Here is a 25494-nt window from a genome sequence, read left to right as displayed (position 1 = left end):
TGTGATATTAATGTCACAGGACTAGAGAAATAAAATAAAAGAGATCATTTTTTTTAAAACTATCTTGATTAAAGTAGCTTTAGTAAATTGGATACTTTTTTGGATATTTTTTAACATATGATATTTAGTAAACATCCTTTTAAAAGGCAATACATTTATTTATGTACAATATTAACATTTATGTTCAATGTATTTCTAACATTGCTACATTAGAGCATATGCTGAATTTAAACTATGAGCTATATTACCATCACACCACCATGACCTATTTATTGATAACTAGTTGATAAATAGGTCAATTTTATTTAAAATATTAGAAGGACAAAACCTGGAACTAAGACTGTTCAGTCTGGAGAAAACTGAAATGAAAGTTTAAAGTACTAACAGAGATTATAGTAACCAAGAATTCAACCCAACTTTAAACAAAGAAAACTTTAAATATCTTGAAATTGTGGTGCGAGGAAATGGAGCAATTTAATAAACATACGATTTCAGCTCAAAATCAAAATAGTATTGTTCAAATGTTTACTACGGCTTCTTACGGTGGAATGAATCCGAGTAGTTCAATTTTCAGTGGTTCTGCCGCATAGAATCGGTTGAATTTGAGCGATTGCTTACTTATTTGGCATATATTTAATATGGATCCATGTATATTGAAAGACACTTTGGTTTCTTGACTACTTTTAGTGCAATATTCTCTAATGAAAACAAAAAAAAAACAACATTTAAATTATTTATTTGGTACTAGATATTGGAGTTATTTATATGTTTAAAAATAAAAATTAATTTTGAGTTTCTAATAAATGACCTGTCATCTTGAGATATTTTTATTGTAGTCGTCCGCACTCAAAGTTTCAAATATAATCCAGAAAACCTAGCTAATGGTTCAGTACATTAATGATTTAATCGATTCAATAATCACTCATTGCGGAATGTGCTTATGCGATAATACGCTGTAGAATACAATTTTTCATTCGAATTCCTACTCCTACACAAAGTGTACAGTGCGTTTCAATTGATCTTTAAAATTAGAGAGACTCGACATGAAATATTAGCAAGGGATCAAGTGGACGTCAAAATTGAAAGATTGTTATTCCGTTAAAAAATGAAAGTTCTATTTTAACATGATGTTACACTTCTTATCTTGATTTATTGGATGGATCTGGTAGGCTTACGATTTTATTTGTTTACGAAATAATAATATTGTTATGTTAAACGAGAAATATTAGGAAGGTTATATTTCGATATTCAGAAAACGAAATAGGTCGCACGTAAAGTTAAATGAAAATGATTTATTATAAATTGTAATGATTTGGACGAAATAGATTTCATGATTTTGACAAATTTATTTGAAGTTAAGGCGTGAACAAACAGTAATAGTTGCATGGAGCAAAGTCTGGGCTAAATGGCGCATGCAGCCAAATTTTCTCAATTCAAATTTTTGGTGAGTCACTAAAAAATGTGTGATCTTGTGTTGGCGAAGACAATGCTTTTCCTACTGATTAGTTATTAATGGCCTGCTTCACTTGCACTAATTGTTGACAGCATGAGCATTATTATCATACAGGATCCATTTTTCATCATCCGTAATGAGAATCGAACCTTTTTGAGAACTAGTCTTATGCAAATGGAACCAAAACTGTCGTATACTCAATGTTCAGTTCCATAGCGATGTCAGATGCAATCTGTTGAACTACCTCGATATTTTTAAGAATTTCATCGACTTTATCAACGATCAACGTTCAGATAAAATGAGAAACCTGTCCATTATCTTATCCATATAAGTTATATATCATAGTTTTTCGAAAAATTGTTAAACAGTTAATGTAGTTGTATTTTCTTCTATTTAATACTTCTTTTAATCTAATAAAACTCTATTGAATGTGTTTGGATTATTGAGTTTGTTTGCCTTGATTCGTTATTTATTTATACATTTTTTAACCTACAACCGTTATAACCTATAAAGTTAATTACAATATAATCATAATTTATTTATCTATTGATGTATATGTTTCTTGCAACGACTGTTAGTATAGCGTTCAAATTTGAGGCAATAAAAAACAGCCGGAGTAGTTGCTTCGTATATCATTCGGCCTGTAGACGTTTGATAGCAAAATACGCCATAAAAATTTAATTACCTATTAAAATGACGAGCTTTATAGTGGCAAACATTCCCATATCAACATAAACAGTTGTTAGGCGAAATAAAAATCACATTAGAGTCATACCCATTACTAATACGTGTTACGGCATGGGACTGCATGATTTTACACTGTCGATTTTAATTAGAAACGCTAAACCTTAAAAATACCAATTTCGCGAAATGTCAATGAATCTATTAATGTAATGGGTTGGGGGAAAGGAAAAAGTCGTTTCGACTCCTCTCCATGTTTCCGAAACGAAGGTATCGAAGAAAAACTAAACATGATTTACACCACAATTGTAATTTGGAAACACCTTATTTTTAATTAACATAAAAAATTCTGTAATAAATATTCAAATACCCGCGTTGGTATTAACAATAAGCAACAAAATTACTGGTTATTTATCAATCGTTCCTTGTTTCGAAATAAAGATCAACGCACGTATTTTATGACCACAAGAGTTACTATACGGCCAATTATTTACTAAATATAAACTTAAATAAATACGATTATTAAACAATAGTAAATTTCTTAGAATTGGTGATTTCAGTCATCAAGAATAATTATATGTATACATAAACCAATGAGTTTTTCGGCTTCTTTCATCTTAATATTAGTAGGACACCAATTTTGGCTTATTTGGTCATCTGAACATTTTTTTCGTTTTTTCCATTTATCAGGAAATCAGGAAAATTGTTATTTTTTTACAATTTTTGAACTTTCTTTCACAAATCCGATTCAAAACAGAGATACATTGATGAAAGATTAGGGTAAATGATGTGGCTCGGTGAATGGAGGAAAAACGAAATGAAACAGTGGTGTTTACATTATGTGACCGTTATTTATTGAAGTAATATAAAATATAAAAATACAAATAATAAAACGGATGGCAGCGGTGTTACCTGGAGATGAGGCTTGGGCAATCGATGGTGGCACGTCTAAACCAAACGATGGTCGGGTACTGAATGATTGGAAATACCGTTCAATAACCTCCCAGATAAACGTCTTGGGGTTTCCAACTATTCGTTATCGGGTTCTAGTTGGCTCTGCTGACATCCCGCCCGTGTTCAACATCTGGGATTATATTTCTGGGTATTTTGTAGACCATTATTCCACTATGTAAAATTCGACATGCCTCAAGGTCGCTACAAATGGAATAAATCATATTCATAACTAACGAGATTATAGTTTCTATCACTTCACAAGATGCCTAACTAATTTGAATAAATGAAACAAATAAAAAATAAAAGAGATAAATAAAATAAACTTTTTTTTTTCAGAAGCTTCTATCGATCAATTCTAATCCATTTTTTCATAGCCTGCTTCAATAACCTTAGTCTAGAAACTCGAATTAATATTTATTGTCTTAATATTCTGTACGTTTCTGTTAAACGTCAATGTGTCCACATTAAATATAGAAATATGAGACTAGTTCAAATTTAATCACTCTCAAATCCCATATCAAGTGTTTTACTAATTAACTCGTATTTTTAAAAGGTCCGAAAAGGTCGTCGCTGACGATTCCACAAAACAAACTAATAATTCTAATATGATGTCCGTTAATTCGTCCGTATTGTTTTCCCAATGCAATCTGCATCGATTAAGAAATGTGACATCGCCCATAAAAACCACTTAACTGCAGATGAGAGTTTGGGTTCAGGGTCGCGAAAGTTACAAATCAAATTTCCAATTTGGGTCAGTCTGCCGAACGAATATACGAGACTTCTTTGACCTGCCACTTGTGCATGTTCGTTATCTGGACTGGGGCTGGGCATATATTTCGCCGTAATAATAATAATAAAAAAAGGGAACAACATTCGACGGTATCACGTTACGTTTTATTTATGAAACGATTCTTATAACTTATGACATCTGTGCGGTTCGTCAAATCTTGTTTTATTTATTCTGAGAAGTGTATAAAGAACCTATGCTGTTCATAATGATGTAAACAGTAGCCGTTTCTTTGTACGATTTACAAATTAACTGTTTTGAAGCAATATGTTAATTGTTTGTTAATAAGTTCTTTTTTTTAGTGTTTTTGAGATTTTTCCTTTTAGTCGACTTCTGTTAAAAAAGATCTCTTTAGATTGCTGTTCGTTCGTCTCGCTAAAATACGAGAACTACTAAACCAATTTGGTGAATTTTGTTTTTGGTATATTTGTGAAAGTTCAGGGAAGGTTTGTTACGAGAAAATATGAAATATATATAATTTTATTAATCTCCTAAAACGTCAACAATCTACCTGTGGGCAATAAGTGTTATTATTTGATTTCAGTTATATAATATAACATTCCGGACATGTAGAAGATGACATGTACAACTTATAATCTAAATCTTATTCTAGATACTATTCTAACTTATTTTAAAATCTACTCTAACTTATTCCAAAAACTAATCTAGCTTATTTTAGAGATTATTAAATCTCACTCTATGTGTCTTCTTCACTGTCATCGCGCAAATTTAACAGTTTGGCGAGTGCATTGGGATGTACTAATAGTCTTTCAGAGTACTTCCCACTAATACTCCGAATCACACTCGTTATGGGTTTTAAGGGAATATCGCGTTGAATCAGTTTGTTGGACATGTAATATGGGACATCGACGATAACCCACAACACTTTATTCTGGAACCTCTGGAGGATATCTATGTTAGAATTGCTGTTAGTGTCCCACAGTTCAATACCATTGGTCCGAATGGGCCCAAGTATACACTTTTACAGCAAAATCTTGTTATCTAATGATAATCTATATATACGCCCTATCAGTCAGTATCTTTGGTTTAGTTTAACCCCAAGCTGTTTTCGTTTTATCACTATATGTTTTTTCCATGTCAAACGTCGATTGAAATTTATTCCCAGATATTTAACGTTTAGAGTTTTCGTCTGATAAGTCATTGTCTTTAATCTTCTTTGATCCTCCAGGTTGTATATTGGGATATAACAAAGTAGCAACACTGCGCAGCGTTTCGGCAGCAGATCTCTTGAAACTAATAAATAAAAATTTTAAAAAATCTTGAGCGAGCAACTCTCAGCATGTGTATACCCGAATAACTCATTTTTACTAAACCTAAAACACTTATTTTGTATAAAGAAATGGCAAAACTACCGAATTCAACAGGGAAGTTGGTTGTTTTATTTTGCGACTTCAATTTAATTTATCGTCAGTACCTTATTATTTTCTGTTATTATAAAATGTGTGTTAGAATAACTTCTATTTTCACTAATATACTTCATTTTGTTTTCAGATGATAGCCAGGTGGATAATAGCAAGCTGTAGCATACTACTCGGTTTGCTGACATTCGGATCATCGCAAATCATCGATAATTTTGAGGATATTCAGGGCCCCTATTGTTCAGATATTGGGTGTTGTTTAAATAGAACAGATAGTTGCTCCAAACCCATTATAGGTACAGTTATCAATTAAGTTTTTGCTGCATATTTTGTGTTTATTTAGTCGTTTAAGTTTGTTCTCAATGTAACATACTAACTAATTAATTAATTATTAGTAATTGTCAAAACGCCATTCTCAACATTTAAACCTACTTCGGCTGGAATTCCGGGTAGAGTCTTGAGACTAATCCTGTATCTGCTTTTAACAGGTAAATGGAAAAGTCTCCGGCTTACCATAGTAAAACACATTTTTTTGGCAAAATTATTTTTTTTTATTCAACATAATCCTTCAAGGGTAATACCCTGATTATAGCGACTCTCCAACTTTTCGATACCATTTTTGTGGTACGATTTGTCCTTTGCTTCAAAATAGGCCTCAGATTCGGAGATCACCTCTTCATTCGACAAAAATTTCTTCCTAAGGAGCATTCTCTTGAGATCTGAGAACAGGAAATAGTCGCTGGGGCCAGATCTGGAGAATACGGTGGATGAGGAAGCAATTCGAAGCCCAATTCATGGATTTTTGGCATTGTTTTCACTGACTTGTGACACGGTGCATTGTCTTGATGAAGCAGCACTTTCTTTTTCTTCAAATACGTCCATTTTTTTCGGCGATTTTGTCCTTCAAACGGTCCAATAACGCTATGTAATAGTCGCTGTTGATGGTCCTTCCTTTTTCAAGGTAGTCAATGAAAATTATTCCATGCGCATCCCAAAATACAGATGCCATAACCTTGCCAGCCGACTGTTGCGTTTTCCGACGATTTGGAGCGGGTTCATTGTGTTCTGCCCACTTAGATGACTGTAGATTGGACTTTGGAGTAAAATGATGGAGCTATGTTTTATCCATTGTCACATATCGACGCAAAAACTCGAGTTTATTACGGTTGATCATCTTCAAACACTGCTCTGAATCATCAACTCGTCGTTGTTTTTGGTCATAAGTGAGCTCGCGCGGCACCCACTATGCACAAGGCTTTCTCATACCCAAATATTCGTGAATGATATGATGTACACGTTTAGTTGATATCTTTACAGTGTCTGCTATGTTGAATTTCAATTTACGGTCATTCAAAATCATTTTGTGGATTTTTTTTATGTTTTCGTCTGTAACAACCTCTTTTGGACGTCCTCTGCGTTCACCATCTTCGGTGCTCATTTCACCACGTCTAAACTTAGCATACCTTGATGGTTGATTTTCCTGGGGCAGTGTCTGGAAATTCGGCATCAAGCCAAGTTGTTGCTTCAACTGTATTTTTCCCTTAAAAATGCAATATTTTATCAACACGCGAAATTCCTTTTTATCAATTTTTTTCCATTAACAAAAGTTGCTTCACTCAAAATGCTATAATTCACAACCTAATGATCCGACAGCTGTCAAATTTATACACGCATCTTTTGAGGATTGAAACTAAAAGAACATTTGGATTTAATTCTATTAGCGCCATCTATGCGTCAGACCGGGAACTTTTTATTGACCTGTTATCAATAACAAGGCACATTTGAATCTATATTGTGCAAATATGGGGTTCACTAAATCAGTTTACCAAATAACAGCAATATGGACACAAAGCAGTTTTGCTGAACAACACGTAGGAAATTAAAAGTTTGAAGCGAACACGAACTTGTAAAAAGTATAACTCTTTATTCTTCTAGTAGTGAAATAAGTTCTACGTAGTTTTGCTTCCGTGTTAAGCAAGTATAATGGTAATAATTTAATTTTATTAAGATTTTACCAAGCATATCTAATCAAGAACATAGTTATCTAAGTAAAACTAACTAACACTAATTAGCAAATACATTTAGAACAACTTTTTCACATATGGAGATGGATAGGACGTATAGAAATACGATGAAATAACAATGTTAATTAATTATTATAATTTGTTTCTTCTTAAATTTGCTTTAAAAATGTACGTTTCTATTTCTGCAGGAACATTATGCTATTGCGATGAGTTTTGCGATCGGCATTTCAATCAGGATTGTTGCCCCGATTTTTGGGCCGTGTGCAAAGGCATCACAACTACAACGAAGAAACCTTTCACTACGACAAGGCCACCACTACCGCCAGAACCAGAAACACTGTATTCCTGCGACCATAATGGTGTGCGGTATCCTATTGACACCGAAATTGTAGACAACTGTAACACTTGGTAATTTACTGGCATCTACTTTGATGAAATTAGCTATAAAATTATACTTTTGTTTTTAGTAAATGTGAATTATCGGGCAATGACGCTATATTTCGATGTGAGCAAAATATCTGTTTGATCTCTCCAGAAATCATTAGCGATGTTAATCTGAATAACCGCCAAACTTGGACTGCATCTAATTATTCTGAATTTTGGGGCAGAACGCTTGCCGATGGAGTACGTTATAGGTAAGACGTATAGTAAGTTATTATTATAGTTAGAGGTTCTTGTTGTAGTTTTAAATTTTAACTATTATTTTATATTTTAAATATCCATGATGGCCACTCGGAGAAATTTTCTACTACTACAGTACGCTGTCTCCAATAAGGTGTCGCAGTAGTTCGAACATTCTTCTTCTTCTTCGAATGGAGATAGAGAAAGAATTTATTCTCCATTTATTCATCAAACTTATCAAAACAATTATAAAATGTGTAGTTGTTCCGTAACTGTATGTCTGGAAGAAAGGAATCTCCTCATTATTTTCATATATGATAACATACATTTGGTACGCTTTTTTTAAATTAATCTCCTAAAACGTTAACAATCTACCCGTGGGCAATAAGTATTATTACATGTTTTCAGTTTTATATTTTAACTATCCTGATATGTATTAGATCGCTTCAGTAAGTGATCTACTGTACAACTTATAATCTAAAGCTTATTCTAGATACTGTTCTAAATTATTTTAAAGTCTATCCTAACTTATTCTAAAAACTATTCTAGCTTATTCTAGAGATCATTAAGTCTCACCCTATGTTTTTATTAATCAGTTCGTATAGTAGTTTGAGTTTGAACCTACGTACTTCACTGTCATCGCTCACATTTAACTGTTTGGTGAGTGCATTGGGATGCACTAATAGTCTTTCAGAGTAGTTCGCACTAACACTCCGAATCACACTCGTTATGGGTTCTATGGGGATATCACGCTGAATCAGTTTGTTGGACACGTAATATGGAGCATCGACTATGACTTTATTATTAACAGATTAGACAACACTTTATTCTGGAACCCCCGGAGAATATCTATGTCTATCTATGTCTATCTTTGTCTAATTTGCTTTGATAGGCCACGTTTTCAACCACAATTCGACTTTGTCAAGATGAAGTTGGAGGTTTCTTGTTGCTGATATTGGATCCTCGTGTAATGATAAAAATGTGTATCGTCAGCATATGTTGCAACATTAGTATTTCTTGAGGTCGGTAGGTCAGCTGTATATAATAGTTATAACAATGGGCCAAGAACACTGCCCTGCCCAACACCCGAATATAAGATGTACGTCAGTGTATTCGTCACCCTATTTGACATTAAAATGTCTGTCTGTTAGGTACGATTTCAGCAGTTGAAAGTGCGCATGGGGCAAAAGCTTTGTCAATTTAACACCTTATCGAAGGCCTGAGAAATATCGAGAAAATTTGTTAAATAAAGCAATTTATTTCAACGTTAAAGATTCCAACAGGTGGAATGCTGTTCAGGCAGTTTTGTGAGATTTTTTGGTCTTAAGGATTTTTACCTGCTTATAAAAATAGAATAGATAATATATTGAACTGAAGAGCTGGAACTATATTTAGATGGTTATATAAGGACTTAATTATATCAATCGGTCTGGTTTTTAACCTTGAAAATCTTCAAAATAACTACTAGGTCGTTCAATGAGTTCGTAAAAATGGAACGCAACTAAGAGAACTGATTTCTTTTATAAGGCGGGTGTAATAGTATATCAATGCTTAATGTACTTAACAGTAGTATCAGCAAATCAGCTTAATGGCCGAATACTTAAAATATAAAATAATCCTCTCGAATGTTACCTACATATAGAAAAATAAGAAGTTTACCAACATTCCGGATAACTGAAAATATTTATAACTGAACAATACATTGATGTAATGATGGTTTCCGAAACCTATTTCATAGATATACACTATCTGCGATTTTCAAATGTAAACTCTGACACGTAATATCCGGATGATAAAGCATATAGAGTTGGAACTATAATTAGCGTTTCACAAAGACTATCTGCAGGTAACCGGTGTAAAAATTGATGAATTTCATGGGCCAATAAGAATGTCTGCCAATTGTTCTCCACCTACATATCGCAAAGAACATTTTCAAGTTTTCTTTAACACGTTAGATAATACATTCATTGCCGGATGATATTCCAATGCTGAACATCTAATATAGCCATCAAGATTAATCACATCAAAGTATTAGCTTATTGCCATTAGAGAAAGAATACTTTGATCTAGCTATGGCGTACTACTAGGAGTAATACAGTGCGATATTCCTCTAGAACTCATAAATATTGCAACACAAAGTGTTAGTGTTAAGTATTTGGAGGAAAAAATGTCATTGCATCCTACATACTTTCCAATCAGCTAAATATGCGTGATGATGAATTGCATAGACTAAAGCGTATACTACCATCCCATCTGATAAATGTACAGTATAGCAGATATGACGGTAAGCTTGAAATCTTTCAAATGCGATGCCTTCGCAATTCTACATGTTTCTTTGCGAGATTGTATTAGAAGCGAAGTAATTCGTTTAAGATGCACAAACTGGAGAAAATATTTGGAAATATAAGTCGGTTGAAAATCGAATTCCTTACAGACTTGTGTAACGAAATTGACCTTTTGGATGGACCAACAGCATGGTATTAGTTGAGAAGTAGAATCATCAGAAGTAGAAGATGATCATCAGCAAAGGTAGCCATCGTAATATTCTCTATTTATGGTAGATCACAAGTATAGAATAGATAAAGCATTGGCCCCAGGAAGTGTTTCCTTGTGGTTCACCTGCTTTAGCTTCTTTTATTGTAGCTTCTTGTAAAAATCAATAATATAAAGCAAGAAAAAAAATAACAGAATATTGAATATTCTACATTAAAATATTTCAGATTAGGAACAACAAAGCCACACAAACAGGTGATGTTAATGAATTCGGTAAAGCGCTACTACGATCCACACCTTTTACCAATACAATTTGACAGCGCCACGAATTGGCCCCGTTTCATTTTTGGCATAAGAGACCAGGGCTGGTGCGGATCGTCCTGGGCGATCTCTACTGCTGCCGTAGCTTCAGATCGGTAAGATTCGTTAGATTACTTAGATAAATTGTAGTTATTGATTAACCGAATTGATCCAGGTTTGGCATTATGTCAGAAGGCTTTGAGAGCGTGAATCTAAGTCCACAAAATATTATTTCGTGCGCTAGAGGATCGATTCCTTGCGAGGCGGGACCTTTGGATCGTGCTTGGAACTATGTCAGAAAATATGGGTAATGTATTTTTTATTTTAATCCTCCTTTATATTCATCACACTTACATACATTCTAAACTTAATTACAAATACTGAAATGAAGATTACACACTTTTCAAAAGATTAAAAAAAAAAATAAATATTTTTACGACCGTGCTTATAACAAGAATAAACAAAACTACTTTATTATCAAATACTATTACTCTCCAATGACTGATTTCTCAAATTTGGCGATTGTAATCTTTGTTTTTATACGGACTATAGCATAATCTTTCAAATAAGGATTAACAATTTTAAAATTAATCAAAATAAATATTATTAATTTTTTGTTATTGCATTGGCTTTTAGACAACAATTATCAATCAATAAATTTTAGAGCAACTAAAGTAACTGAACTGTATACATGGAAAAACGTTGAAAAAATAGCCGTTAGTATGTTGGATACAGAATATGATTATTTAATCTGCTATTTAAACTCATAATTCTCATAATTAACCCATCCTTTTGGTGCATTGTATGTATTATTGTATATTAATTATAATCTAATAAATCAAAATAATTTTAGTGTGGTGGACGAAGATTGTTTCTCCTATACCGGCTCGTCAGAATCCAAATGTCCTATTAAAAGGACGACCACACTGTCGAGTGCTAACTGCATCCCTCCAAAATACAGCAACCGAACAGAATTGTACAAAGTTGGTCCTGCATACAGATTAGGAAACGAAACAGATATAATGTATGATATTATAAGATCTGGTCCAGTTCAAGGTAATTTAGCGTTTGGTTATCCAGAATCAAATGGTAATTATTGTTCTTTTTACAGCGACTATGCTGGTTTACCACGATTTCTTTTCTTATTCCCGCGGTATCTATCGTCATACTGATCTATCTCTGTCGCACCTGAAAGGATATCACTCTGTTAGGATTGTCGGATGGGGAGAAGAAAAGACACGCTTCGGATTACAAAAATACTGGGTAAGGTTTATTACTGATGCAGGAGGTGGACAAAATAATATGAACGTAGAATTTCTGAATAATTTCCAACGGAATGTTCCCATTCTAGTACAAAAACATTTATTTTCTCAGCAATATGCTAGCCAGTCATATTACGAGGATGTCTAGATATTAATTCGCAGCAATCCTGCCAATAATATGAGAGAACCAGCTGAATACTGTAGGAAGCAGGCAGTCCAGATAGCAGGCGTCTTTTGGGGTTCTCCATATATAACAGGTCAATTTAAAAGTCCTCGGCCCGACACATAAATGGCGCTACCAGAAAGAAAGAAAGCTAGCTTAGAAAGCTCTGTGCAAAGTGGGCGCCGCGCGAGCTCACTTTTGACCAAAAACAACGACGAGTTGATGATTCGGAGCAGTGTTTGAAGATTATCAAGCGTAATAAACCCGAGTTTCGTCGTTCGTTATCGTTGCATCGATATGTGATAATGGATGAAACATGGTTCTATCATTTCACTCCGAAGTCCAGTCATCTGACTGCACACGATGAATCCGTATCAAAACGTGGGAAAACGCAATAGTCGGCTGGTAAGGTTATGGCGTCTGTATTTTGAGATGCGCATGGAATAATTTTCATTGACTAATTAACAGCGATTATTACATAGCATTAATGGGCCGTTTGAAGGACGAAATCACCGAAAAACGACCGCATTTGAAGAAGAAGAAAGTGCTGCTTCAATAAGACAATGTACCGTGTCACAAGTCAGTGAAAACGATGACAAAAATCCATGAATTGGGCTTTGAATTGCTTCCTCGTTCACCGTATTTTCCAGATCTGGCACCCAGCGACTATTTGCTGTTCTCAGATCTCAAAGGAATGCTCGCTGGGAAGAAATTTTCGTCGAATGAAGAGGTGATCGCCGAAATTGAGACCTGTTTTGAGGCAAAGCACAAATCATACTATGAAAATGGTATCGAAAAGTTGGAGGGTCGCTATAATCCGTGTATCACCATTGAAGGGAATTATGTTGAATAAAAAAACTAATTTTGTCAAGAAAAGGCCGGGGACTTTTCAATTGACCTGTGAAGAGGTGTTAAACATTTCTTATGTTACATGTATTTTTACGCCAGCTTTAGAAGCGATTTCGTTCGAACATTTTTGCTCGTCTAGCTCTATCATTATGACTAGCCTTCTTGATTTTTCATATAATTTTTCGGATATTTTAAATAGTTCGTGATCATTTTTCTAGGTCTATTTGTTACACTTGCAAATTGTGGCATTACATTTTTGTTTTTTATGTCATTAATAGGATAAATTTTACCTGTAAACTGATACTTTAAAAATATAATATGTGGAAATACGTATGTCATTCACGAAACAAAAACGAGTCGTATTAATAATTTCCTAGTCAGTTGCATTTTGCAGTACGCATGCTAGTTTTATCGCATCGCTGGAGTCTACAAATTAAGAGTTGTAATGAAAAATGTATACTCTGCTAAAATTTTATCGCTGTGGACTTACCTTCAGTTATCTTTCCATTTCAAAACTTTAAAGTTTGAGGAATATAAATCAATTTTAAAAATAATTTTAAGCTAGTAGAAGTAACTATAATAAGTAGACTTTATAAAAACACGTGATGATTATTATATTTTATTAATAGTATCATTTATGTTATTTTAGAAAGTGGCTAATAGTTGGGGAACAAAATGGGGTGAAGATGGATACTTCCGAATTGCTAGGGGTACCAATGAATGTGAAATCGAATCATTCGTGCTTGGCATATGGGCTAAGGTAGACGATAAATTTAACAAGCGTGTTATTTATCGACCATAATTTGTCATCTACGACGAAGGAATATGTAGAGACGAAGATACCATGTTAAATGTTAATATATCTCTATCAGACATGAGTTAACTTCTCTCTATGGATTCTTCAATATTACATTAACGGTATTTGTTTTATGTGAATAGCACAATAACAAAGTTGTGGAATTTTTTTTGATCTGATGTGTTCTTCTTTAAACTGCCATATATAGAAATTGTGTTCAGATTTGAAGCGCACTGTTGATAAATCATTTTTATTTATTTCTACGTGTTAACGTCAAAATATACATGTCTATTTTAGGTTAAAAGTTTATATTTTTTCTTTATCGTAGGACCTAATAAGCTGGATTTAGGCTTCAATTGTATATTTACAAATACCGGCTTTTCGTTGATTGATACTCATTTAGTTACACTTAGATGTAATTTCTTAATAAATGAGGTTGTACTTGTAAACATATGAGAGATATTTTTCAGATATTATATATTTTATATGTATAAATGTATGCCACATGAAATAAAGATTATTTAATATTGATATTAGCGTTTTACTGACCTCTCTCCAGTAGAATCAAAATCCTTGAAAAAGCCTTGATAAAAAAAGCTTTTATATTAAAAGCAAAAGTGCTTCTAAAATATAAGAAATATCACTATCTCAAACGAATATTGATATTTAATGGGTTGATTTAAAAAAAAACCTGTTTAAATGTCTATAAATTACTAGCGACCCGCCCCGGCTTCGCACGGGTGCAATACTGATATTAAATTAAATACACTACAGAAAAAATATGAACGTTGTATATAAAAACATAGCGGCCCGCTCCGACTTTGCACGGGCATAAAATATATATGCCTATGTCACTCAATGAAAACATGATTAAAATCGATCCAGTATTTTTGGTTCATTCATTACTGCCCTTGGCCTGCACGCATTAAATTTGGAGTAAAACAATTCCTCTTCCCCTATACTTACTATGAAGATTTCCTGCTATCTTTGGAATATCTAAATTCATACAATTTTTATTACATTACACATTTTTAAACGCAAATTTTAAATTTGTAATATCTCCGAAAATATTTGTTTAATTTACATGCTGTAAGGAACCATATTGATCTATATTAATTGCACACTGTATTTAAGGTACTTAATTCGATAAGGATTAATGCCGTATTGCTTAAAATAGCTTCGTAAATAAGCCATTTTCTCACGTAAAAAATAAACAATAAAAATGGTTAATGTGGGTTATCCCTAAAAGATAAACATATACCATCGCGGACTTTTTTGTAGACCTTTTTATGGTGTACAACACTGTAGTACATTAATTTGATCTAACTCGTAGGGTTAGGCAGCGTTTTTGCTAATTGCTAAATAAACCTAAAAAAATAGGTTAATTTACGACATCACGTTAGAAACCTCTAAAATTAGCAATGTTGCCTTAGTATATTATGCATGTATTATACATATAAACGTTCCTCTTGAATCACTCTATCTATTGAAAAAAACCGCATCAAAATCCGTTGCGTAGTTTTAAAGATTTAAGCGCACATAGAGATATAGGGACAGAAAAGGCGACTTTGTTTTATACTATGTAGTGATTAGATTTTTTATTATCTAATTATTAGATTGTTACTAGTCGTTTCCGATTAACCTACAATTTGTCTTTATGATAACTTAAATCTAGATATGTAACTAGGAGGACCCATCGGCCCTATCTCGGTCTCTGGTGAAAATTTTTTTAATATATTGCACTGCTCTTTATTTCTTCTGTGTCCTGCTCTGGTGGTATCCAAAAGTTACCAAAAGTCTTTCCTCGTGCCCCCTTGCAATTATCTTGATTTCTTCACAGACTGTGGGTATCTGAAGGTCCCGTAGGTCGTGTAGTATTTGGGTGCGCCCACAATTTCCCCACTTTGTTTCCACAACGTTTCCACACCACAACTTTTCAGGACTTTGTTCTGAAAATGTTGTATTTTGTTTATGTCACTCTTTGCAGAACATCCCATAATGACCAAATAGGTTTCAGTATTTGCTTATATAATAGAAATTTATTATGTTATGTACAATTAGCCAATAAATTTTCCTATATTTCAATTCCAGTTCTTTTCTTTTCTTCTTTATATGTTCCTTCCAGCGAAGTTTTGCATCAAGATTAATTGCGATATATTTAGCGTTGTTGCTATGTGGAATTATAGTATTATTTAATGTTATTGGTGCTTGTACAGCCTGATTGTAGGTGAACTGCACATGCACAGATTTACTTTCGTTAATTTTTATTTTCTAAGCTTGTTAATTATTTATATTGTCACTTGCCTGTTGTAATTTTCATGTCGCTTCTTCACTATTGTCTCCCACAGGTATAATCGCAGGATCATCAGTAAATGTAGGCATCGTAATATTCTCCATTTGTGGTATATCGCAAGTGGTAGAGTCGATAAAGCTTTGGCCCCAGTACACTTCCTTGCGATACACCCGCTTTAGCTTTTTTTATTGTAGAGTAAGTTACTTCTTGTTTAACTATAAGCATTCTGGCTGTAATGTACGATTTTAGTAGTTCGGTGTGTTATTTTGGTAACATTTTCTGTAGTTTATAAACAACGCCTTCACGCCAAACCTTATCCAAGGCTTGTGCTACATCTGGTGGGTTGGTATTAGATTTTTTTCTCTCTATGATCCGTTTTATTCTTTTCAACAGGAATTTTTCTAAAACCTTAGATATTAATGGCGGCAGTGATATAGGTCTATAGGCTTTTATTTCGTTTGGTGTCTTTTCAGATTTTGGGATCATTATAATTTCAGTCATTTTCTAAATGAGTGGGATATGATTTAATCTAAATCTAAATTGATCAAGTTGGTGAGTTTTATTACTCCATTTCTTGGTGGTTTTTGCAGTAATTCTCCTGTTATTAATTTATAGCCTGGTTATTTTCTGGGATTAATGTCAGTTTTAATAACTTTGGTTAGCTCTTTCGGCGTGACTAATTCAATAATCGAATTTTCAGCTTCTATTCAGCAAATGCTTCTACTTTTGGGAGATTGTCACGTGCCCAATTCCCACATAGGTCCCACATAGATGGACAGTGTAGACATGAGCGCTTTAGATATTTCGTGGCTTTCTAGACTGCATATTAGTTTCTTTATCATCTGTTAAATTTTTCAGATAGTCATTTATATATTTGTTTTTAATTTCCAGTATTTTTGATGAAGAAATACAAACGTTCTTGGCCATTGGTTCGCTTCAATATCAGATAGTGAATACGCATCTGAATTATCGCAGTATTTTAAAACTTTACAATATTACAATCATACCTTTCTGAATGTGAAGGTGCTATTAACAAAATAAATTATTTTTATAATTAACAATATGTAGAAAAAAAATTAAATTCGTTTTTTTAATATATATTTGTACTGATATTATTAAACAAATAAATACTGTGCTATAACTATTAATGTGATTATTCAACAACACCAAGGGATATTAACGCCAATAAAAATAACATTTCTCTATATTTCTCCTGTACGAATGATTTTGATCAATCCTTCGATATTGTTATTCCTGATTGCCGTCCTGCAGTGGTTGATCATAACCGCTGAATGATGGCCAACTGAAAATTATTTTAAAATTTCACTAAAGTCATCGCGTTCATTGTCGTCTTTACTGTACCTCTTAATCTGGACGCTTTCTGTATTATGTTGTTGATCTTTTTCATTGTATCAATCCCTTCATTATAGTTCTGAACCTTAATGTTATATCCACTAATCAGATCTTTATTAATTCTGTCGAGGTCCTTATAATGGCTTATCATTTCCTTACTATAAATAAGCTGATTAGGGTTTAAGTGCTGCGGTATAAGAGTATCGGCCACCGAGAAACATATCGATATAACGATATTTTAAAAAATTTCGAATTCGAATTTCAATTTAAACAGTTTATAAAAAATAATTAAATGGTTTTCTATAACGTTTAAGATATATCGGCTTATAAAAATATCGATATATCGGAGAAAAAATAATATATCGATATATTTTAACCATTGCAATTAAGTACCAAAATTTACTAAATATTTAAAATTAAGTACCAATTTAAACAATTTATAAAAAATTATTAAATGGTTTCCTATAATGTTTAAGATATATCGCCTTACAGAAATATCGATATATCGATATATCGATATTTTCTCGACATCCCTACTGCGTTGTGTCGTGTACGTACATATCATTAATTCTGCTGTCCTCGGCTTTGATTATTAAGTTCCTGATTTGACTTAACCTGTCGGCTATATCGGTATCAAGTTTTAGTCGCGCCTCTTGGATGTCACTCAATTTCTGCATAAGACATTTCAACTTTTCTTCTTCTTTAGGAAAAGAGGCCCTGGACTAAAAGACGGTCTTTTAACTATTAATTACTATTAATAATGGGGAAATAAGTGCCGGGCGACATCTGTGACGGTTATGACGCCATCTTCCAACTTTCCTAACCTTACCTTGGCAGTACTTATTCATCGTTTAGTTTAACTTTGATTATATTCAAAACAACAAATGGAAAATAATTTCAATGAAAACAATAGTCAAAGTGAATGCTTTTTCTAAACATCAACATAAAGCTCTAGAGAATGAGATTGACCTCAGGATAAAAGAAGTAATTGGTTTGTTCTTTCTGTTGTTTCCTATAGTATTATTGAATTATTCAACAAACGCCAACAATGGAATCTTCAAAATAGCGTTGTTGTATTTCAAGAAGTTTATCGAACACTTTTAGAAACTCTTGGCGATGGTGTTTCGTCATATTTCAATTATCGGTATTGGTTTCAACAATTTTAAAGTGGTGATTTTGATATTAATGACAAATAACGGTATAGAGGATAAATATGCTCAAAGACAATTATTTGCAAGACTTATTGATTATTCTCTTCGACCTTTCAGCACACGGCTTAACAGTTTATTAGCAGCTTGGCCTATCATTGCAAGAGTTGTGAAGTATATTATATTACAGCCGAAATGCAGAATTCTGATGTAACTAACGTACTCACCAGACCGCTAAAGAGTTGTCTTCGGATTGCCATTTGTTCAGGAATGAGGAAGAAGTGCCAAAATGGATAAACTATTGGATCGCTGCCAAACCAACATCCTCCTTTCGACATGATATCACCATATTGCCAGAAAGATGGCAAAAAGTTGTAGAAAATGATGGAGATATATTGATTAATACATATTGTACCAGTTATGCTCAATAAAGAAATGATACAGGAAAGAAACTAATAAAAATAAATCGTTCTACAAAAAACGTATAAAGAAATTAAATAAGCATTGGATTTAATATATTAGTCTTGACATAGCTTCATGCTGTTTTAATAATGCTGCTGTTTTATTATTTAGGTCTGAGACTTATTAAGTGATATGTTACCTCCAAGTTTTCCAGTTTTAAATAGCTTGATAGGGACTGGATCAAATCTGCCGCCAAGAACATATTATCAGTATAAAAAGTAACTTTTCCAGATATTTCAAAAACCAGCACCAAATCGGTATCATCCCTTAAGCACTTCATGTCCAGAACCAGATTGGGGCCTGATTCGAACTCAATGTCCGACGGAAATAAGAAATTCTGATTTACCCACATGCATATCCTTTGCAGTCTCTCGTTGATTTTGAATTGCAAATTTCCTTAAAAATTTCGCGGATGAATTTATAATGTAAATATATTAGTATCATAAATATATGATCGTTATTTACCCTCTGGTTTCGTTTTGTCCACAGTTTGTTTTAAGGAATACATTGAGAAACACGGCAATTGCTTGGTTATTTCAAATACATGAAATTGAATGCTGTTGGGATATCCAATTAAAGCCTTAAAATATAATTTTAATTGAAATATTGAGAATTAGCTGATGTTCACGAGATGGACAAATTAATATGAACATCTGATATATACATCATATTTATTTTTTAATAAGTTATAGAGATATTAATTATATTGCGGTGTTGTCAATATGCAACAAGATGTATTATAGTCTATTCAAAGTTACTTTGTACATGCATTATCTAAATTTATGACGTTAAAACGTCGCAATGTTGCCGCATCAACTCTTGGTTGTCGTTCAGTTTGGCTTTGACATACAACAAAATTCTAATCTAAATAAAATAATTAAACAAAAATTTTATTAAATATAATTTATTTTGACAATATAGTACATCCAAAAGCTGCAGTTAATTATACAGCCACAATAGTTTATAGGTTGCAGTTGTAATCACTTTAGCTTTCAAGAATTTTGCATACGTCTGACAACCGGACGACTTTGACAGGCTCATTCGTTTACGCTTTCGAACGAATCAGTCAGCATTGTGTCTCTTTTTAACAAGAACAAAATGAGAAGGAAAATAACGTCTGATTCTGAAACGAATTTACAAATTGTGACAGGTAATACATTAAACATACGTCATGTATGTACAAAAACACTTTAAGCGTCCGGTCAATGACCAAACTTTCACCATTCGTTCAATGGCCGGGTACCCGAGTACCCACCTATATAGGCAGGTGTGCAAATCATTAGTGTACTGAATAGACTTTTTTTTTCTGTGTAAACTGGATATGTGGCATATGGGGACAATAGGGACAAATTTTATAGTCCTCATAGAAATAACAATAGCGGAATGCCAAGCCAACCGATATTTAGGGACCTGAGATGTCCCTTTCCTCTTCGCATGTCGTACGAAAAGAAAGAAACGTGTTCAGTTGAAATTCTACAAGCGTAGTGAACAGACTATAAAATATACACTGAAAGTGAAAAGAAAATATACAAAATTAATATTAATTATTAATATATTAAAATATAATATAATAATAATGTATTAATAAAAAAAATGTATTTAATCTAAATACAATGGCTGATTCACGAGTTTTAGATGGGTAAGGAGATACTTAATTGTTTTATTTTCAAATAAATGATTTATTTTATGTTTTTAATATTAAAAAAAATAGTAATAAATGAATTTTAAATTGTTTACAATAAAGCTGAATAATCTGATGATGACTGCGTGTTGGATAGTAGTGATGATAAATATTTTTGATATTGTGATGATACAGGTAAGTAACATTTCTATTTTCTCTTGTGTACGTTGATAGTAATAACGTATTTTATGTTATATAAATTGTATATTTTATTCATAATAGATGATGAAATTGCACTCAATAATGAAGATAAAGACCAGGAAGATGAAGATAGAGAAAATGAAGATGGAGAGGATGAGGATGAAGAAAGTGAAGTAGAAGCGACGGCATCTGAAATGACAGCAAAAGATCAGGCGGCGACATCACCAAGTGAACATCAAGCTGGGAGGCGTAATATTGTTCGAGAGAGATGTGGACCTAATAGGAACACCAACATGCTGTCAAATCTAGATACGTTAAACTAGAAAAATATGTTCGGTATGTGAGAACCCTATTTGTGACGAACACTGTATTACAACCACGACATGTGAAGGATGTACGAAATAATTTAATGTACTTCAATTTTTATATGGCACTGTATCATAATAAATAAAATAATGTAAATAAATAAATAGTAAAAGAATGGAAAACGATATTAATAAAATAAAATAAAACGGAGTTATGTATTTCTTACTTACTATTTTTGTTATTGTTTATAATAAGAATTATTGTTTAAATAAAAAAAAATTACAAACTGTATTGTCTATTATCAATTTAAAAGTCAGATTAACTAAATACTTTAATAAGCAGTCTCTGAAGGGTTTATAAACCCGTCGTTCATATACATTAATTTTAGTGGGTACCCGGGTACCTGGATATTGAACGGAAATAGACTATACATTGCATAATATTAATATTATTTTGTCTTATTGTCTCCTGTCGCTAATCTTACGGTATATTAACATATCTATACTTACTTTAATATGTATGTCTACAGGGTAATCACGTGGTAAATACAGAGGGATACACATATCGGTTGATAATTTTGACGTTTCAGGGTGAATTACGTAACTTTCGCCTTTAAAAATACCTTCTGCGAATATAATCACCGCCTTGATGATTGTCGAATTGTTTGTACAGAGATATATTTCGACATGGGGCTATATTGTGCAATAAATTTAGTGTCATTCATATTACCTGTACTTTACTCTAAAAACCACCTTATTATTTTTCTCTCCAACATTGGTGTTAACCATGATTTGAAGCCTGGTGTTTGACGGAATTACGCCGCTAACTTCGAAACTCTCAGTCTGATTATCGGCATTAGAATTGTACTTCGAGTTACTCTCGTAGTGTTTGAGCTCCATCAATAAGGCCTGCTTCTGAGAAAGCATTTCTCTTATTGTATCTTGTTCCAGGTTGGATCCATTTCCGGCTGCTACAGTTTTTGTTGTGGTATAACCCCTTACTAAAAGAAAAATCGATTAAAAAATTTAATAAAACAAACTAACTAATAAAAGATTAACTACTAATAAAGAACAAGAAATGGGTGCCTATGTATAAATTGTAGCATATCTAGATTTGCTTGTCATCGATCAGGTATTATAAGATTATGTCAAAGGATGAGAGGCGTTTAAAACTCCTTATTAACTCCTTCATAATACAAAATAGGTCAATTAAAAAGTCCCCGGCCTACAATTGTATTTTTGATACCATTTTTGTAGTACGATTTGTCCTTTGCTTCAAAACAGGCCTCAGTTTCGGCGATCACCTCTTGATTCGACGAAAATTTCTTCCCAGCGAGCATTAATTTGAGATCTAAGAACAGGAAATAGTCGCTGGTCGACAGATCTGTAGAATACGGTGGATGAAGAAGCAATCCGAAGCCCAATTCATTGATTTTCGATACGGTGCATTGTCTTGGCCATTTTTCGGCGATTTCGTCCTTCAAACAATCCAATAACGCTATGTAATAGTCGCTGTTGATGGTCCTTCCTTTTTCAAAGTAGTCAATGAAAATTATTCCATGCGCATCCCAAAATACAGATGCCATAACCTTTCCAGCCTACTGTTGCGTTTTCCCACGCTTTGGAGTTCATCCATAGTCTGCAGGCCGGTCGGATGACTGTCGATTAGACTTCGGAGTGAAATGATGGAGCCATGTTTCATCCATTGTCACATATCGATGCTCGGCTTTATTAGGCTTGATCATCTTCAAACACTGCTCCGAATCATAAACTCGCCGTTGCTTTTGGTCAAAAGTGAGCTCGCGTGACACCCACTTTGCACAGAGTTTGCTAATATCCAAATATTCGTGAATGATATGACGTACACGTTCAGTTGTTATCTTTAGAGTGTCTGCTATTTCATTCAATTTCAATTTACGGTCATTCAAAATCATTTTGTGGATTTTTGCAATGTTTTCTTCAGTAACGACCTCTTTTGGGCGTCCACTGCGTTCGCCGTCTTCGATGCTGATTTCATCACGTCTAAACTTAGCTTACCAATCCTTGATGGTTGGGCAGTATTTCCTGGGGCAGTGTAAACAGGAGCGGAAACTCGGCATCAAACCAAGTTTTGTTTCAACTGTATTTTTCCCTTCAAAAAGTAATATTTTATAAACACGCGATATTCCTTTTTATCCATTTTTTTACAATAACAGAAGTTGCTTCACTCAAAATACTATATTTTACAAACTAATGATCCGACAGCTGTCAAATTTATATAGGCATCTTTTGAGGGTTAGGGTTAAAAAACATATGGATTTAATTCTAGTAGCGCCATCTATGTGTCAGACCGGGGACTTTTCAATTGACTTGTCATAATGGAAGGTATATAAGTTGATTAATAAATTATATCTGTTATCGCACATATTGTTTTTATTCTTTTTTCTTATTATTTAACATAATTTTGAAATTAAGTGTTGATATAAACACTTTTTGATATCACTCTTAATAATTATAGATTATATTTGTACCAACAAGCCTGTGAAAATTTAAGCTATAATTTAAATGAACATTTTAGGTTAATTTGTTTAGTTAATACGTATTATATTCTTCAATGTAGACTCTTGTGTGAAAATCATTTGAATCAGGTTTTCAATCAAAAGCTAAAGTTGTCAGTCGAGATTGTCGATTTCCGTTTATGGTGTAAAGCGCCACGCACTTTTTTCCAGACTTTTATTAATATACTCTACCTTCTCCTTCTGTTGATATGCATATCAAGTCATTCTTTCCGATAAATCTATAATCTCCTTCGGTTATACCAGCGATCCCAGATCCCATAGAGTCTTTAAATAAAACCTCCCCTGTTTTTGGAGCACGACAGTCTATTTTACCATTAGACCATCCAGTAATAAGTTGCTGAGTTGATTGGCCCAGTAAATCATATCGATGCATAGATACAGCAAAGTTTTTAGACTAGAAGCTCATAGAGATAGCTCATAACTATATAAATAAAATCAATCTATCTGGCTTACCTTTATTCTCCATAGCCTTAAACTGTTTTCATAAACTCCCACAGTTCCATTCGATACCGAATAAGCAAATCTATTTTCGGCCAATGGAATTAAACTCGTTACAACTTCGGTTTCATTGTGCTCAACAATTGTTTGGTCTCCTTTAAACACCCTTATGTTGAAATCCTCAGAACTTACAATGAGTTCATTCTGTCCGTCATTATTATAATCCATCAAGATCAAAGAGGTTACTATATCACCAATGGCTACCCAAAATACTTCCTCTCCATTATGGTCATAACCATGCACTGATGAGTTTCCACCGACTAATATTATAGGAGATTTAAATGTTTTAAATTGGCCTAGGACAATCGATTTAATGCCATCTTCACATTCTTTGTAGAAAATATCTCTGTTGTCATGGACATGATAAACAAGAAGATTTGTAGAGGTTCCTAAAATAATTCCTGTTGTTGTAATAAAATTTTCTGGTGGTGATGGTGAAGACTAGTTAAGTGAATGTCGTGTCAGAATTGGTTATTAGCTATTATTAACTAACCTACAATTTATTTTTACAATAACGTAAAAACTGGGTATATATCTAACGGAACTCTGCGGTCCTTAGTTTCCTTCTATAACAATAATGTGCATTTATCAATAACACTTCTGTTTTTTCTGTTAAATACACTTCACTGTACTACAAGATCAAATGGTTTGATCCCTTCTAAATCGTCAAAATATTCCTCAGTTTTGTCCTCAGTGTATATAAATTAAAATTTATCTTAATTATCTAATTATCCTATTTATTTATATTTTAAAAATTTTATTTACCCTCTCATGATATTTTCAGTTCAATGTGTCTTATTAAACAGGTTTAATAATAAAAGTACTAATGTGTATTTACCATTGTAATTAATTAATTATAGATATACTAGGTGTACTTGCCTATTATAAGAATATCATTATCTTCATTGGGTAACAGTAACCCTGCTGTTAAGGCAGTTATAGTTTGATTCACGTTAAGTGTTGCAATTTCCTTATTAGTCTCAGACCATATTATTTTCCCAACGTTGGAGGAATTTTTTCTATGTGGACTGTGTATTATTACCTAAAATGATTCAGCCGTTATAAATTCGGATCATCAACTGGGCTATTTCGGTGCTTTCTTTATCTGTAGTTGTAGCAGCGGTTATACATGGATGTGTCCCATCATATTTGCCTATGGTTACAAGACCAGCAACTATTTTATAGCCCAATTCTAAAGTAAACACTGGCTTTATTTGTTTTTCCATTTTATTAGTAACATATATTGTTCATGTTACGAAGACGATTTGTTGTGTACAAACAAGTTTGGTTTGG

At 33.1% G+C, this 25494-nt stretch overlaps 2 protein-coding genes and 1 long non-coding RNA gene across 3 annotated transcripts in view; 2 read left to right on the top strand and 1 right to left on the bottom strand.

Annotated features, from left to right (window-relative positions):
• Swim (Secreted Wg-interacting molecule) overlaps positions 1–14293 on the top strand; it is a 47541-nt gene extending 33248 nt beyond the window's left edge. Inside the window, exons 2-9 of the mRNA XM_076412093.1 lie at positions 5388–5550; positions 7467–7686; positions 7746–7913; positions 10620–10808; positions 10868–10999; positions 11546–11748; positions 11804–11955; positions 13616–14293. Of these exons, the coding sequence (XP_076268208.1) occupies positions 5388–5550; positions 7467–7686; positions 7746–7913; positions 10620–10808; positions 10868–10999; positions 11546–11748; positions 11804–11955; positions 13616–13768 (1380 nt within the window). The 3' untranslated portion in view covers positions 13769–14293. The remainder of the gene's footprint in view (positions 1–5387; positions 5551–7466; positions 7687–7745; positions 7914–10619; positions 10809–10867; positions 11000–11545; positions 11749–11803; positions 11956–13615) is intronic.
• LOC143201193 (uncharacterized) overlaps positions 1–25494 on the top strand; it is a 119481-nt gene that overhangs the window by 9978 nt on the left and 84009 nt on the right. The window lies entirely within an intron of this gene.
• Positions 17137–25485, bottom strand: LOC143201192 (BBSome complex member BBS2). The gene is made up of 11 exons (XM_076412096.1): positions 25304–25485; positions 25081–25245; positions 24157–24590; positions 23875–24097; positions 21899–22146; positions 21656–21838; positions 19484–19598; positions 19158–19414; positions 17967–18130; positions 17418–17566; positions 17137–17358 (listed from the first exon to the last, which is right to left on the bottom strand). The coding sequence occupies exons 1-11, from the start codon at positions 25425–25427 to the stop codon at positions 17258–17260; spliced, it is 2163 nt and encodes a 720-aa protein (XP_076268211.1). The 5' UTR covers positions 25428–25485; the 3' UTR covers positions 17137–17257.

This window comes from Rhynchophorus ferrugineus, unplaced genomic scaffold (assembly GCF_030347505.1).
Source record: "Rhynchophorus ferrugineus isolate W39M unplaced genomic scaffold, kcgeb_rfMv2 rfM8, whole genome shotgun sequence".
Taxonomy (NCBI): Eukaryota; Metazoa; Arthropoda; class Insecta; order Coleoptera; family Curculionidae; genus Rhynchophorus; species Rhynchophorus ferrugineus.
The sequence above is the reverse complement of the archived record's forward strand: the minus strand, read 5'-3'. Positions and strand labels throughout refer to the sequence as shown.